At 40.0% G+C, this 15896-nt stretch overlaps 1 protein-coding gene across 1 annotated transcript; it reads left to right on the top strand.

The window, feature by feature from the left end:
* The first annotated feature begins 1342 nt into the window (after positions 1-1342).
* Positions 1343-13810, top strand: pias4a (protein inhibitor of activated STAT, 4a). The gene is made up of 11 exons (XM_084067738.1): positions 1343-1396; positions 3311-3692; positions 3848-3932; positions 4887-4928; positions 5358-5448; positions 5690-5818; positions 6070-6175; positions 7654-7727; positions 7878-8038; positions 8724-8875; positions 10434-13810. Exons 1-11 carry the CDS (start codon positions 1370-1372, stop codon positions 10706-10708), a joined length of 1524 nt encoding a protein of 507 aa, XP_083923864.1. The 5' UTR covers positions 1343-1369; the 3' UTR covers positions 10709-13810.
* Positions 13811-15896: the final 2086 nt, after the last annotated feature.

The following is a 15896-nucleotide window of genomic DNA, read 5'->3' as shown; positions in this document are numbered from 1 at the left end:
AAAACAACTTTTATTTCTATTACATTTATTTCAACGTATTGAATTAGGTTGGACTATTTTTTTTTCTCTAATGCTATACTTATGCTATTTTTTCTAAAGGATTACTTTGCAAAAGATGAATTGCAGCAATACATAGGCTATTCACCTTAGATAAATGTGATATGAGTAGACATGATTGCAATGCATTTATTCTGAAAAGGAATTAAATTGCCTGCAGTCCAACAAGCAGACCATATTGCCCCCTTGTGTTTAAATAATACAATTCGAAATATAAAGGCACAGTAGTCATGTGTGGGACATTATGATTGTATTGGAACTGTAACCATATTATTTTGCAGATATTTTATTATATAGGTATAAGCCTACAGATAGACATAATACAGAGATATCGCCTACATTATAGTATATATAATTTAGAATAAATACACTCCTTAAAATGTCTAACCATGTAAATCTAATTATGTGGTCTGGTTGTGAAAAATAATTGTATTAAAGCATAGCCTATATGTCTATTTAACCTTATATAACCTTGACATAGTCACTCATAACAGTTTGACAGTCCTTGTAAAGTAAACGGTTCCATGCAGACAGATGAAACTAAGAGGAACCTGATTTAAATTTGACCTTCATCTCAACATAAAATTAAAATAAAACCACGGTCGTATTATGGCATGATATGGCATTGTAATTTGTTCAATTGATTTTATGCATCAATGAGGCTGTGCTACTACAGAAGAAGAACGCTGGCAAAAACCGGACTGGATCAAGAGATGGAGTTTGTAGTTTTCCCTTTAATACACAATTCCCAGGCCAGAGTTATAAAAGTGAAATATAGCATGATGTTTAGGGGCCCTGCGGAGGATTTTTGGAGATTTATAATATTGGATATTGAATTTAGTTCCCTGGTCTGCTTTAATTTCACTGGTAAAAGAGACAAAGCATCGACACTTGCATCTTACGGTTGGAGGTATAACACGGAACAGATTATTTCGCTCGGACGGGAGTTTCAGGGACCATGCGAGCCGCTCCACTTGGCACGCCATGATTAAGTTTCACTGACATCTCCTGCCAGCTATTAAACACAAATGTTTAATAGCTCGATACCATTGAACCGAAACAGAGTGAGTATTCAAATACTTCAGCATGTGTCACAAATTGGGGATACCGAGGCCTTATTTTGGAAAGGAGACCTGCCTCTTAGTGCTTTTAAAAAGTTGTACTGTAACTTTAAAAGATGCCTCGTCACGCCTACTTTCCGTGCGCGCCTCTGCGATTGGCCGCTGTCAGCCGTCTAACACACGAACCGCTGCGTCTCATTGGTAAAGCACCGGCCACACTCTGCGACTCTCGCGGTACTAGCTGTACGAAGATGGCGGCCGAACTGGTGGAAGCGATGGCAAGTAGAGCTCTATCTGGCCCGGGTTGATGAGAGAGGGATGAAATGAGTCGGTTTTTGCCGTTGTGACGACAAACGTTTGTCCTTTGAATGTGGCCAACGGTCATAACTGTTGTAATTATATGCTGTTTTGGTCTACGAAAAATAAAATGAGGTAGCCCCTGTCCTGCTAGCTTTGTGCTAACTAATGTTAGCTCGGGGTAGGCTAGCTTCACGCTGGCTAAAAGGAAGAGAGAGAGAGAGAGAGAGAGAGACAGACAGACAGGGGAAATGAATGATGGGCAGTTGAAAACACTCGGCTTGGCTTTGCTACTAACATGCTGTCGGCTTTTTTTAACTGTCCAGCGTCCTTTCGGCTGGCTTGTTGAGCTAGAAAGCTTAATTCATGCACCTGGCTGTCAATTTAATGTTATGGATGGATTGACAGTTGAATCCATACAGTTATGGCAGTTAACCGTTCAGGCTGCCGTTGCAATGGTAAAAGATGACCCAGAAGAGAAGCCTCTGTTCCCTTGTGTGTGGAAGCGTTACTGTGTGCGTTTTGCCAACAACACGACCAGGAAAAGACCGAAATATAGTTGTTATTGGCAAAGTTAGACGCACGTATGGCTGTTTTTTATCTATGTATGTAGGCCTGTGCGTGTGTCGGACTAAAGCGGATGTTTTCCAGGAACAAAACATTCTAGGGTAGCCATGCTAGGTCGCCTACCGCGTCACTGCTGAGCATAAAGATGTAAACACACTGGTCTGCTGAGTGTTTTTCCGTGCGTTTCAGATCAACCTAGGCATTTTGTGTTTTCAGGAACGGTTGTAACGAATGGATTATGGTTATGATGAGCATAATAATAGGGTTTGACACTTAAAAAAACAAGTTCTAAGCAGGTATCTTTTATATAAGCAGATACACCTGCTTCTGGTCACTTCAGCAAATGAATAGGTTTGTCTATTGATTATCAATCTACATGTATGACTGATTTATCAAACTCATTTTAGCCCTCACAAGACTTTCCCAAATCCATCACTATCAAAATGCAATCCTATGTAACAAAAAAAGTCAACCAGGAACCTCCAATCTTGCATCCAAGTTGTACTCATCGGACAGTTATAGCTATTGCAGTATTTCTATTTATATATATTTACCAACCCCTTTTTTTGTTGCACTTTGCCTAAATGCCACCTCATTCTGGGTTTATGTTCAGAGCTATGCCAGCTGTTTTCTTCTGCATGGTACAATGTAGCCTTGATACATGACAGTCTTTTATATCAAGGCTAGGTACAATGTAGAGAAGTGGTTCTCAACCTTTTCAGGCCGTGACCCCCCCCAAAAATAATCATATTTGAACTGGGGCCCCCCATTTTGTTTGACTCTGTTCCAAAGATAAATATTGTGAAAATAGCAGATCTACAAGCTCACAACGCTTCGCAAGGCATTGTGAGCTCCGTTTTGGTCCCGACCCACAGGTTGAGAACCACTGATGTAGAGGATGTGAACTTTGTCTGGGGTGCTATAAAATCTTTCCTGTTTTATACCTGAGTACTAGCCTAAATGTTATGCAGGCTAATGGCTGACATTGATTGTACAGTACGGAGAATCGGAGATAGACCTTTTAGTTTGATATCATTTAATAAAAATCCTAGATTTAATTAAATGTGCTTCATAATGACAGATATAACATTTAGAGGTTACTTAGGCTTGTGGTTAACAACTGTATTATTAAGGTGCCAATTGCAACATTAATTGTCTCGCTCTGCCTAATTATGAGTAATCGGGCATCCCAAGCAGGTTTCAATAAATCTCGGACCATAAAAATTATCATCACATACTCAGTATATCATGTGGCGCAAATGCTTATTTTTGTCATTCTGTTCCTCCCTGATTATACATTTCCTGTTTTGTGTTGTCTTTGTTTTTAGAACATGGTGAAAAGTTTCCGGGTCTCAGACCTGCAAACGCTGCTGGCCTCCATGGGCCGCAGCAAAAGCGGGCTGAAGCAGGACCTGGTTGGTCGTGCCCTGAGGCTGGTGCAGACTGAATATAGTCCAGAGCTGCTTAAGAATGTCCGGCAGCTCTATGAGTCGCGCTTCCCCAAGACGTCCACCTGGTTGGCGGCTCGGCGTCCAGAGGGGGTCCCGGTAGCCTACTCGTCCCTCAGTTCCTCCCCCTCTGCCACCTCTCAGGGCGCAGACTACCTCAATGGCATCTCCAAGCCTATCACTACACCCGTGGCAGAAGTCAAGCTAGTGCCACTGCCCTTCTACCAAACCTTGGAGACGCTGTTGCAACCAACAGAGCTAAGTGAGTGATCCTTTTGGAGTCTACTGGTGTAGGGGACACAATGGTTCATGTACTTTCTCATTATAAACTTCTATTAGCCATATTCAAGCAGCGTATTCGCTATTCGGTGGTGGGAAAGATTTTTTACTGATGGTTTTGTTGTCCAATGTTTACAGTTGCCCAGAACAATGAGAAACTGCAGGACAGTCAGTGCATATTTGAGTTAACACAGAGCCAAGCAGACCAGATCAGAAATGCAAGGTATGAAATGTACACCTTTACACCCATGTCAGGTCTGTTTACTTCTTATTTGCTTTAGTTACAAACTATTTAACTGCCATACACCAAAACACGCTTTATTTACAAGCAATGTAACTGTCATAAAGCATAACAAGCTTTATTTATGAACTATTTAACTGCCATACACCAAAACACACTTATTTACAAACAATGTAACTGTCATACAGCATAACAAGCTTTATTTACAAACTATTTAATTGCAATACTCCATAACATTGGAGGAAGAATTATACTATATTGTTGTTTTGGTGGTTTATATCTAACCTTTATATTTTACCATCACTTGTAGTACTTATATAATACATTATGATATGACATGATATTTGGTAGCCTGTAGGAGCCAAGATGTCTCCTCTAGGCCAGATACTGTAGCTATTGTTTTTGTTACAGCCTGTCTGTTATGGTTCAGCTTTTCCTTGTAGCAGCTAGTATAACTATGGTCTGAGCCCTGTGCTCTGCTGCCCTGCTGCTGCTAGTTACCCAAATGGTTACTTAATGCTAACATATGCACTTAACAGACTGTTTGGTCCATGCACTTTACATATAATAAAGTTCACAGTTTGTCATTTAGTGTCGATACATTAGTGTCAATATTTTATTTAAAATGGGTTAAAAGCATTGACTGCACATTAATAGGTTAAATGCATTGACTGCACCTTTCTTAGACTCTGTTTTTTATGTATATCTGTCTGATGTATTGTTGTGTTTTTGTTTATGATGTTTAGTGTTTTCTTTTTTGTGAATTTAAATAAGCCCTCTGGCTTTATTGTGTTTTTATCCTTGGTGATGCTATGACTGTATGTCAGGAAAGTGCTATTATGTTCTTTTTATGTGATGTCACCAAATAAAATCAATATTTACAAACTATGTAATTGCCATATATCATAATACCTGTTTCTCTCTCTCCTCACTTAGTGAGCTTCGTCCAGGAATAAAATCAATCCAGGTGGTTCTTAGGTAAGTTCATACCAGTTCCCTTGTACTCCTACAACCCAGCCTATCAGTTCAAATCACAAAGAAACAGATATTTCATAACACTGTGGCCTGGAAGGTGCTGTGTGTGTGTGTGTGTGTAATGATTTACAGATATTTACATACTCTTACCTCTTTTTCTGTCTTATTGTTAACCATTGAAGCCCTATTTTATACTTCATCATAATGTTAAGCGGTGAGGACAAACAATCAAAGACTTGCGAGGCACATTTCGAAATCCCTATTAAAATTGAACATCGGAATTACTCAGCCAGCCATTCATTGACCAAGAGGATCAATGACTTGATTGGTTCAATGAGGTTGTATAATAAGCTTGTAGAGCAGACATTCTTATACAGCACTTGATTATGATTAATGTTAACCGCCCTCTCTCATGTCATGTTCCGTTTCCAGAATCTGCTACACAGACTCCATTGGTGTACAGGAGGACCAGTACCCTCCCAACATTGCTGTCAAAGTCAACCAGTCGTACTGTCACGTACCCGTGAGTAGACTATCTTCAGTATGAGAAATATAAGAGCTGGAAAATGCAAAGTAAATGAATAAATGATATTTAAGCCCCTGGGAAGGAGCTCAGGGATGTTCATCATTTCCGTTTGAATTATTAATGACGTGACAAGGCTGTTCCTTTTTCATTGTATTTAAATAAAATGTGCCTGGAACTTCACATGGAAACGGGGTGTTAATAATTTTTGTTCATATTTCGGTTTTGTGTGTATCTACAGGGCTATTATCCCTCCAACAAGCCTGGTGTTGAACCCCGTCGCCCATGTCGTCCTGTAAACATCACACCCTGGCTACATCTCTCCGCTATCACTAACAGAGTCACTATCACATGGGGCAACTTCGGCAAGGTCAGCCTCTTACCAGAATACTTAGTTTGTATATTATCTCGAAACCTTGTTTTACAAGGTTGTTGTGTTCAGTTTAATTTGCATGTCAAGATGTTGAAATTGTCTTAGGTTTGCAAGACTTAATTTTTCAGAGAGCTCTCACAACTAAATTCAATTATGAGGAATTTTAAAGAATTAAAATGTTCACTCAATGATCTGTTGGCACTTAAAATTGGTGCTTGCAGCATCGTAATCTCTGCATTTGATTCCAGCGATATTCAGTAGCAGTCTATTTGGTGAGGGTCTTCACTTCAGCTGACCTCTTCAGCCAACTTAAACACCACTCTGTCGAGAGTGCAGATCGCTGCCGAGAAAGGAGTAAGTTTTGCTTTTGTATTTGTGTCACTGTTCTTCCAAACATGACTAATTTACGGCACATTCACACCTAGACTGATTTGTCCGGGGTTACAAAATCGTGGGATACATTTTTTTTTTTTAAAGAACATGCATTCGAACTCATCAAACAACTGAACCATAGTCATCCTGAAAAACTCAGGACTCTGTTCAGTTGAAAGTGAACAATGGTCTGGTGCGTTACATGTGTGAATGTATTTGGACTTACTATAGGAACTATTACAGGAAGCAAACCAAAATACAGTGCATCGTGTGGTGATTCAGGAACAATATATAGACATAAGCAATGTTGTGACGGTTAATGAAAGTAAAACTAGCAGTGTTGCCATCGTTTACTTTCATTTTGCACCACAGCCATATCCGATGCAGTGGTTGCGGATTAGTAGACTAGGTTGTGCATGAACATTAATCTGAATATGTGCGCAGGCTGTTTCATTCAGGTGGGACTATTATTCATTCGGGGGGGGGGGTGGGTTCCAAAACACTGGTAGGAGAAACACTGGCTAGAATATATTTTGGCAGTTTAATGCTAGTATATATTTTTTGCAGTTTAATTCATGTAACGTTAAATGCATACCTCACTCATCTTCTGTGTAATAACTACATGTAGGACATATCATAGGCATTCATCAGGGCTCGCCTTCTCCTTATAGCTATGTCTCAATAAGTATATACATCATTAACAGTGTTAATGATTGTCTCACAGCCACAGTGTGGTGGTGTGATTGTGTTGGATTGTGCACTTGACCAATAATTAATGTTTGTGTTAGCCTTTTTTACTAAATAAGTTTGATGACATTGATTATAACTTTGTGTTGCATGGTGTATATAGCTATGATGTGTATTCTGTGTAATATATAGCTATCGTTAGTTAAACCTTTGCTGTCCAATCCCTGTACTGTAAATATTGTGTGTGTGTGTGTGTGTCTGTCGCTGTTCATTCCCTGTGGTGCTGAAATACGTACGTGCGTTGGGCTACTTTTGTAAAAGAATGGGCTGGTTATTGCAGGTTTATGGTGCAGGTGTGGAATTGAACTGTTATGAGAACACCCCGGCAGAAACGTAAATCGGCAGCCGTGATTAACACACATTGAGATGAATACTGTTTCTACTGTTCTTTTTTGGTTGGAACACTCAATCATAATAATTATGGCTGTTGCATTTTGCATTGTACATGTCTAGCATTCAAAATACTATACTTGCAATACTCTGGAAGCCTCTCTATAGTTAATATTAAATTAAATGTTGTCAAAATGTTGATATAAGGATCGTTGCATTGCTGAACAGAATAATTTCTGAATGTTGGGCAGATTTAGCTTTTCAAACACCAAAATGTATTCCCTGTTTAAATTTTTATGTTTGTCAAAAACTGTACATTGATTTGATCTACAGAGACTCCTTGCAGCATCATAATGATCTGTCTGCCATTTCTCCCTATCCAGTACAAGACAAACTACGTTTTGACCCAGAGAGTGAAATCGCTACCACAGGTCTCCGGGTTTCTCTCATCTGTCCTGTGAGTATTTGATAGTTTGCCCTCAACTAATTTACCAATATGCCAGTGTGATTGCTGATGTTTCTGCATTTTCAAGGCATGTTGCCGTACTCTGTTTATAATATAAAGCCTGATTAAAAACTAACGTCTTTGTCTTTATGTCTTCCACAGCTGGTGAAGATGCGGATTGGTGTGCCATGTCGAGTTTTAACCTGCGCCCATCTTCAATGTTTTGACGCCGTCTTCTTCCTTCAGATGAATGAGAAGAAGCCCACATGGACTTGCCCCGTATGTGACAAGCCTGCTCCATTCGAACTGCTCATCATTGATGGGTAAGGAGACCGAGACACGCTCAGGCCTGTCACAAGCTTCCTCTTCACTTTTTGGAAAATGTTCATTAATGTGTCATTTTAAGGGAACTTCGCTGCATGTTGAAACCAAAGAGCGCAAAGAAAACTGAAAGGACGCAGGTCAAAACTTGTCTCCACCAAATGTGTATTCACTGTAAAAGCTTGTGGCATTCAAAGGTTATCTGCCTTTTTATTCTTTTTTTACCTTCAATATAACTTATTCTATACCAACAGATTTAAGTCCATAAATTGGCTTGCTTGTTGGGTTAACGTTGATAAACTTTAGGAAGATGCTAATCATTGATCATTAAGGGAGACTAACAGTAACAAGACTACTGAAGCTGTCCTCTGGACTAACATGACACCAAATTAAATCTGTGATGTGAAGCATGTGTTCTGATGTGTAATAACAAACTCAGACCACACTGACCTGTGCTATTTAACACTTTCATAGCAGTTATATTTGTGTTGTACTTGCATGTGTCTTAACCACATAAGCCCTACAATATATGTACTCTACTTTGTCATAATGAAAATAGCTGCGAATAGTGAAAGTAGCTGATCTACCAGCTCGCAACACAGCATATGTTAACTCTTTTTTGAGGGGGCATTTTTAATGCCCAAATTAGGGATGCCAGCTTGAAAGTGGTTAATTGTCATCTTTCAGGCAGCTGTCTGAAATCCTGAAGGAGACGAATGAGGACATTGAGGAGATCGAATACTTAACTGACGGCTCCTGGCGACCCATCAGTATTGAAAAGGAGAGGGAGAGGGAGAGAGAACGCAGCAACACACCTGAATACCCTGTTGTTGATATATGTGAGTGTTCTGCTAAGCCATAATCACCTAATATTAATGTTTTCTTTATATCGAACACCGTTTTGCAATATATATTGACTCGTTTTTATTGAAGAGGGGGGAAAAAGTGTGTATATGTTGATTACTTGCTTTGCTTGATACATTGGCCCTCAATTAGATTAACTTTAGACAACAACGAATTCTGGGCAATCATTTTTTTTATCACTCAACTCCATCATTGCACTTTCAATAAAGGTGGAAATAAATGGAGAGAGGAAAAAAACAGAAAAATGGTCAGATATCAATTATAAGCAGAGTAAAATGTATGCGCGGTGTGTGAATGGCAATGCAATGTGCAGTTAAATAGCAGATACTTACATAAGGTGAATGGTTTAAAAATCTATAAAATTAGGCAGTTAAAATGACAGCTGATATAAAAATAGCCGACATCAGTAGTGGGGTGCATCGTTCTGCAGACATACATTTACAGACGTGTGTATATATATACTGTATATTTACACAGGGAAAACAATCTCAGACATTCACAAAGGCAATGAGAAAATGGCATTTGGTCAATACTGTAGTATAAGTAGATTAACATTGCTGTCAATAAGGAACTGCCCCTGTGAATTAAATGGTAGTCCCAATGGGTTTTCCCGACAGTTTGTGGAGGGAGTTGGCTGGGAACACACAGCCGTTCCGTAAACCGTCAAACATGGTTTTCTTAGTGCCCAAATAAACTCCTTCAATTGCAAAGCGGATAAACATTAAAATGGACACTATCATCATTTTCATGGTTCATGTTCTATGTTATATTCACAGGCAGTAAAACTTAGCAGTTTTCTGTGTGACTCTGAAACACCTTGCTTCGTGTTTTTTAGTCACTAAAATGTAAAGCAGGTTAATGTAATGGCAGCCATAGACCATATGGGTTTGCCAGGCTGATGCTTTTCCCAGAAATACAACATGGGATTTGTAGGAACACAGTCTGGATTGTATGAATTGTATTGTAAATATTGTTTCTCTACATTATGATCACCATCGGAATGGCCGGAGTGACTTATTGTTGGTATCGGTCGAGAATGAGGGTGTCTATCCACTTTTCAATGGATTGCTGAGGTGGAGATAAACATAAACATCTACCATCAGCTCCCAGCACATCATCATCAACAATCAACTGCAATACACATCAAAAGCACACTGAACTTTGAAAACATTACAGTGTCCCTTTAACGATTACCACCTTCAAACTAGAGGCCTGTGTGTGTGTGTGTGTGTGTGTAATATGGGGACATATGAAACCTTTTTACACCTACAACACTTGCTGAAGAATGCCATGTCTGCCAGTTATGAGCCCAAGCGCACGTACAACTGGCAGCACCTGAATGGACTTTTTGTTCATTGGTATGTGTTTTACCGTAGTACTTCATTGTCTGAACAAAACGGGCATATTGTGTCCCTCTGAAAAGTTGTGCTGAAAAGGTCACTGACTGGAGTAAAAAGTCTGTGAATCTAAAAACGTGTGAATGTGATAGTTGTGTTGTTATTCACAGTTGTATTATAATGTTCATATTTACAGGCAGCCCTGAGGTGAATGGCCATTCACCGGCCCACAGCAGCACCAGTCTGACGGGGAAGTCGGGGAGCGGCTCCTTGGGTTTAGCAGGAGGCGTGGGAGGAGCTGCTCTTGCACCGGGAGGCGGCACAGTTGTAGATCTGACTCTTGACTCCTCCTCTGAGGAGGAAGGGGGAGGGGCTGGCGGAGACAGCGAGGACACTGAGGACAGCGCTGAGAGTCCTGCCCCTAAGAGGGGTCGATACAACTACGACAAAGACCTGGTCACTGCCTACTGACTGGCCGGACACCCCACCCCTTCACCTCCACAGACAGACTGAGAGAGAGGTGGGGGGGAGAGGGGCAGAGAGAGAGAGGCAGGGGGGGGGCTCAGCTGATCCTGGGGAGAGGAGAACATTAGTGTAGTGAACACCAATGGAAATAACAGCTTTCTAACTCTTCAGCCTACCACCTCGCTGCACCGCCACCCCCTCTCTCTCTCTCTCAGGAGATCTGACTGAATAGAATAACTACCATCACACCTCTTCCCCCTCTAAACTCTTCATTCCCCTCTCTCCACCACCTCCCCGCCTCCCTGTACTTTATATGACTTGGACTTACTGGCTCTTTTAGCCGTGGGCGTTCCGATGTATGCGTCTCTGATTTTTGTCACTTTTAGGATGAACGGGTAAGTGGGGAAAAATGGAGGCGCCTTTAGTAGTTTGTTAGTCAGAGGTCAAAACACAAACGACTGATAAGGGGAATTGGCATACATATTTTGGGGGAGGGCAAGCTGAAGATGTCTGAAATGTGATGAAAGTTGAATCTCCCTCTCCCATTAAAATTATTATTATTTTTGGTTTTATTTGTTCAGAGAATGAAATCATGGCTTGAAAATGTTTTTTCAGGAATTTGTCCTTTTTATTAATGGATGGGCAGAAAAAAAAACTCCTGCTGCCCCTCTGTTTGATGCTTAACTCTTTTTATTTTATTTTTGGTCCTTTATAGATAAAGAGAACCTACCTCAGTCATATAAACTTAGCAGACATGACCAGAGAGTAGCTTAGAAACAGGGGACAGAAGCATTGATGAGAGATGTTCTGAAGCCAATTTTACACTGGAGATTTTGTTTCCCTAGTTTTCTCCCCCAGGTGTTCCATACAGTTCCTAGTCCTCCCAGCGCCATGAAATGCAAGGTAATCGGTCAATGACAAGCACTTAAGCCCTAGTTTATATTTTGTCGTACGACTGTGTCGCACAAAGAAATTGTGAATATAGCAGATCTACAACCCTGCATTGCGCCTCCTCGGAGCTTGTGAGATCTGCTATTCTTGCTATTTTGGAAAATGTTTGATAACAATGACATGCCCAACTAGAGGCGTTTGATGGTTGAAAAGGTTGGCAGCCGGGACTGTACTGCCCTGTGCAACGTGCAGATATCTTGCTTGAACAACAGGAACTCTTGAGGGTTGATTTATTAACATTACATTCTGGACAAAACTCACTCATCACAATTATGTTGTGGCAGTTGTGCCAAAGTAGGTTTGTTTATTTTAAATATTCGTTGATGTGAATTGGTCAGGAGATTTGGGTGCCTTTTTTAGTTTAGTGTTTTTGAATGATGAAGGCTGGAGCCTTTCAGTGGAGAGGCTAGTAGAGCTGGCCAGCAAATGATACCTCCCACCCCACCCCCACCCACTCTGACAGATGTTCTTCTTTTCATTGTGGTTTGTCATTTGCCTAGGCTTTTCCAAGAAGAAAAATAGACATAGGAGTTGAAGAACTGGATGATAACCATATCTCTATTCTTCTGGAGTACCGTAACCTTCATAAGTGCTCGCATCCTTTTGACACATTTTGAATTTCTTAAAATCATAGTATTTATTGATAATTGCTTCACAACTTTTATTTTAATAGTGGTTTGCTGTATTTGTACATACATTTTTGCCATGTAAGAGTGCTGTACAGATGAGATCCTGAGGAAAACGATACACTTAAAAGGCCTGTGTGCTCTATTGTAAATGAGTCCGGCCCATGACATTGCTGTTGATAAACTGGTTCCTTTTGCTTGTTAAAGCTACCATTCAAACTTATTTCCTTTCTGTTGGGTTCATGTCTGAAACAACCAAGCTGATTTTGAATCGGTGCCAAGTACAAACCCCATCAACATTTAAATTAATTTCACTAACTGTCTCTCCCTTTTGGAACAAAAGTAAGCCAATTCAACGAACAACTTCCTTTGGCCCCATCCCCATAGGAATATCTGTCATATATTCTTTGCTGTAATAAAAACTACTTAATAATGGCTGTAGTATACCATGTAGGCCTGATGGTTATTTCTCACTCTGCCCCTACTCTTAGCATTATCAGTAAGTAATGGTTATTTCTGAGGAGCGGAAAGGATAGGATACTCAGGCTGGATGTGCAGGCTTCAGTTTTACATACTGTACATTAGCACTGCGGGGGGAAAAGGACACTGGGTTTGAAGTGAATTGCCTTACACCCAGTGATGATTGTATTTTGACTCTTGACCCATCGTCCCAGATGAGCAGTGTTTATCTCCTGTCTCTGACGGCTGTGACCATGTCACCTCAGCCATCCCGTGGCTCTTCTGTAGATCCAAATCTATCCCACTCCAGTTTGTGGCACTTGAGAAATCGGGGATCAGACCTGCATCATATGACCTCTTTGTATGCTTGTCCCTGTTGTGTAGTTTTATGGGTTCAGAAGCTGCTTCTGATCCATAACTCCGCAAATGCACAAGGGAAATTGCATCTACACATTGATCCAGAGCTGGCGCAAGTGCATGTTCTGAGTTTGAGGCCTGAAGAAGTAGATGTAGTCAAAATCTGGTCTTCCATTTTCTTGCTCTTTTGACACTGACTTGGCTTACAGATCGATATACTGTTATACTGAAACCATTTTGTTAATTCGCACATACCTTTATTGATGGCACTTTGCCTGAAATAATCTCTCCCTTGACCTGAACAGGTTTTTTCCTACGTAAGCTGCATTCAAGCAACATAACGTGAAGAACTCAGATACCCATTTTTAAATAGGCAGTTGGTTGATAAGAATCTACTATATACATTTAAATTGACATTATTTGTTCATAGGTATTTAAATTTGTGTGAAGTTTTCCCTAAACCTTTCCCCCCTATTTGATTACAAATAAGAAGAGGTGCCGGTTGCTTCTGTTGAACTGAGCCAGGTAAAGTTTGTGGTTATGTGGGGATGAAGAGAGTGGAGAGGGTCCGGTCTTTCATAGTGGCTTCCCTTCTTATTAAAATAATGTGTAAGGTAGCATGGGCAGAGGCTTACAATCCACAATTGTCCACAAGTTTGTTGTGTCTTTTTTATATGTTCATGTTAAAAGACAATAAAATTTAAATAATATTTTATTAAGCTTTGAATCGCCTCCAGTTGTTCCATACAGACATTGAGACAATGTAATGGGTACCGGTGTTGAAGCTGATGCCATTAAGGACTGAGGGAGAGAGCTGTTGTAGATTGTAATGTCCTGTACCAAATGTTGGATCTTGGGGGACAAATTTGTCACCTGTTGGAAAAACTGTAAATTCAGAATTATCGTATTCTAACACCTGTTATTGACGTGTGGAATTAATTAAAATCGTTTTTAAAAACTCGTCTGCCATCATGTCATTTTGAACTTAGAAAATGTTGAATATGTTAGGAATAGTGAAATCTCTATTCAACTCAAGAGTCAAGTCACTTTTGGAGGTTCAGATTTGGCACAGGGGAGGGGGATATAATCGAGTTCCTCTTTTTGACTCTGTGTTTGACGTTCTAAGATTGTTGGCTGTGGTTGAATAGTAATTTATAGGTATCACGGGAGGTCGTATTTTAATTTGCTTAGTTGGAATACTGTGATAGTAAAAATGACTATACCTAATATGTCAAAAAAGATTTTTGGTGATTCTGCATGGGATGGGGACAAGTATGTGCACACGATGGCTGAACATAGCCTATACCGTACCACCAGCTCACTGACACATGGCTCTGAAATTTACATCAAAACTGAACCTCAAGTGCCATCTGATCACTTTGTCGTTTGTCAGGACTGTTCCAAGTAGCTGGCATTTGTGAAGTAATTGAACCAAAACTATGGTGACGTCTAGGGATGGGACGATATGAAAATGTCATGTCACCAAAAAGAATTGCAATTAATGATATTATCGTGATAATCAAAATATGCTTAAAACTCTTAAAATGCCATATTTGCCAAAAATGGCAGCATCCAGCATGTTGTGAGCTTGTAGATCTGCTATTTTTGGAAGAGAGATTTGGTGTAGGCGGGGAAAAAAGCAGTCCAAGTACAGAGCCACCTCAGGTCCATTGTATGACGGACAATTTCAGTATAATTTAAAACCTCTGCGATATGTTTATTGTGTGCGTTGTTTTGTTTTGCGATAAACAATGACGATTATCGTCCCATCCCTGTTAACGTCATGCTGGAGACCAGTTTATAGTTTGTCTTAAATAACTTAATGAACATCTACCCCTCTTTATCTTCCAGACACAACATCCAGCAGCTCAGGTGGCCCAACTCTCCTGTGTCAAAAGAAAAGGCAGTGACAAGGCAATATCCTAATGTTTACAAAATATATTCAAAACACGGAGATCTCACAAAAACTTGCCATATCCTAGTAACACATTCACTGCCAGGGGTTTTCTAAAACAAGCTGTAGCTTCTGCCAGCATTTTTAAGTATTCTGCCTAATCTTTCAAGAACCACAGAATATTTATCTCCAGTATGATCGATCCCCTGACGGTTGCTAATCACGGAGGGTTTCACTGTGCTTCCGTGAAAAAAAATAGTAAATTTTTGTAAATAGTACATAGTAAAACACAGGAGCCGAGATACAGAATATTTCCAAAATACTTTAACCAGGAATTGAATGGAGCAGTAAATCTTTGGATCACGTTATCTCCTGGTTCTGTGTGAAAAACGGAAGAAAATCATTTAAAAAAAATCTTTGCAATGACGGAGATCTCCCTCAATGGCGGTGAACGGGCGGATTTTAAATGACGGAGATCTCTGTCAATGGCAGGGAATGTGGTTGTGAATTAATTGGGCAAAGGACGCAATTAGATAATATATTACATAGGCTACCATTTAATACTTATATTGCTCAAAAACATTTGAGCTATTTTATTGATCGTGCCATATGTTTAATTCGTGTGATAATGTGTCAAAGGCCTTTAACATCTTGAAACGTGTATGGCCTGCATGAGAGCAAAGGTTGCTCTGGATGAAAAATGTTAATGATTTAATCAATCATTTAAATTAATCAGGTGGACCTGGAGTATTTGTCTTAAAGGGCAAGACCACTTTAGTAGAGGTTTGGGTTGCGTAGTTACCTTGCCATGATGCACAGTAACTGCAAAGGTGGACAAGAAATCAAATATAATTGCTCCATTGATTATAGATTGACAGAAACAAACAGTACTGGGTTTGGTAATGTT

The sequence above is a fragment of the Gymnoscopelus microlampas genome (genome assembly GCF_963454915.1).
Source record: "Gymnoscopelus microlampas genome assembly, chromosome: 9".
Taxonomy (NCBI): domain Eukaryota; kingdom Metazoa; phylum Chordata; class Actinopteri; order Myctophiformes; family Myctophidae; genus Gymnoscopelus; species Gymnoscopelus microlampas.
This window is presented reverse-complemented; position numbering and strand designations above follow the sequence as displayed.

Coding starts and splice junctions, on each gene's coding strand:
- pias4a (XM_084067738.1), top strand. CDS start 1,370: ATGGCGGCCGAACTGGTGGAAGCGATG. Junction 1,397..3,310: donor CCGAACTGGTGGAAGCGATG/GCAAGTAGAGCT, acceptor CTTTGTTTTTAG/AACATGGTGAAAAGTTTCCG. Junction 5,449..5,689: donor AGTCGTACTGTCACGTACCC/GTGAGTAGACTA, acceptor GTGTATCTACAG/GGCTATTATCCCTCCAACAA.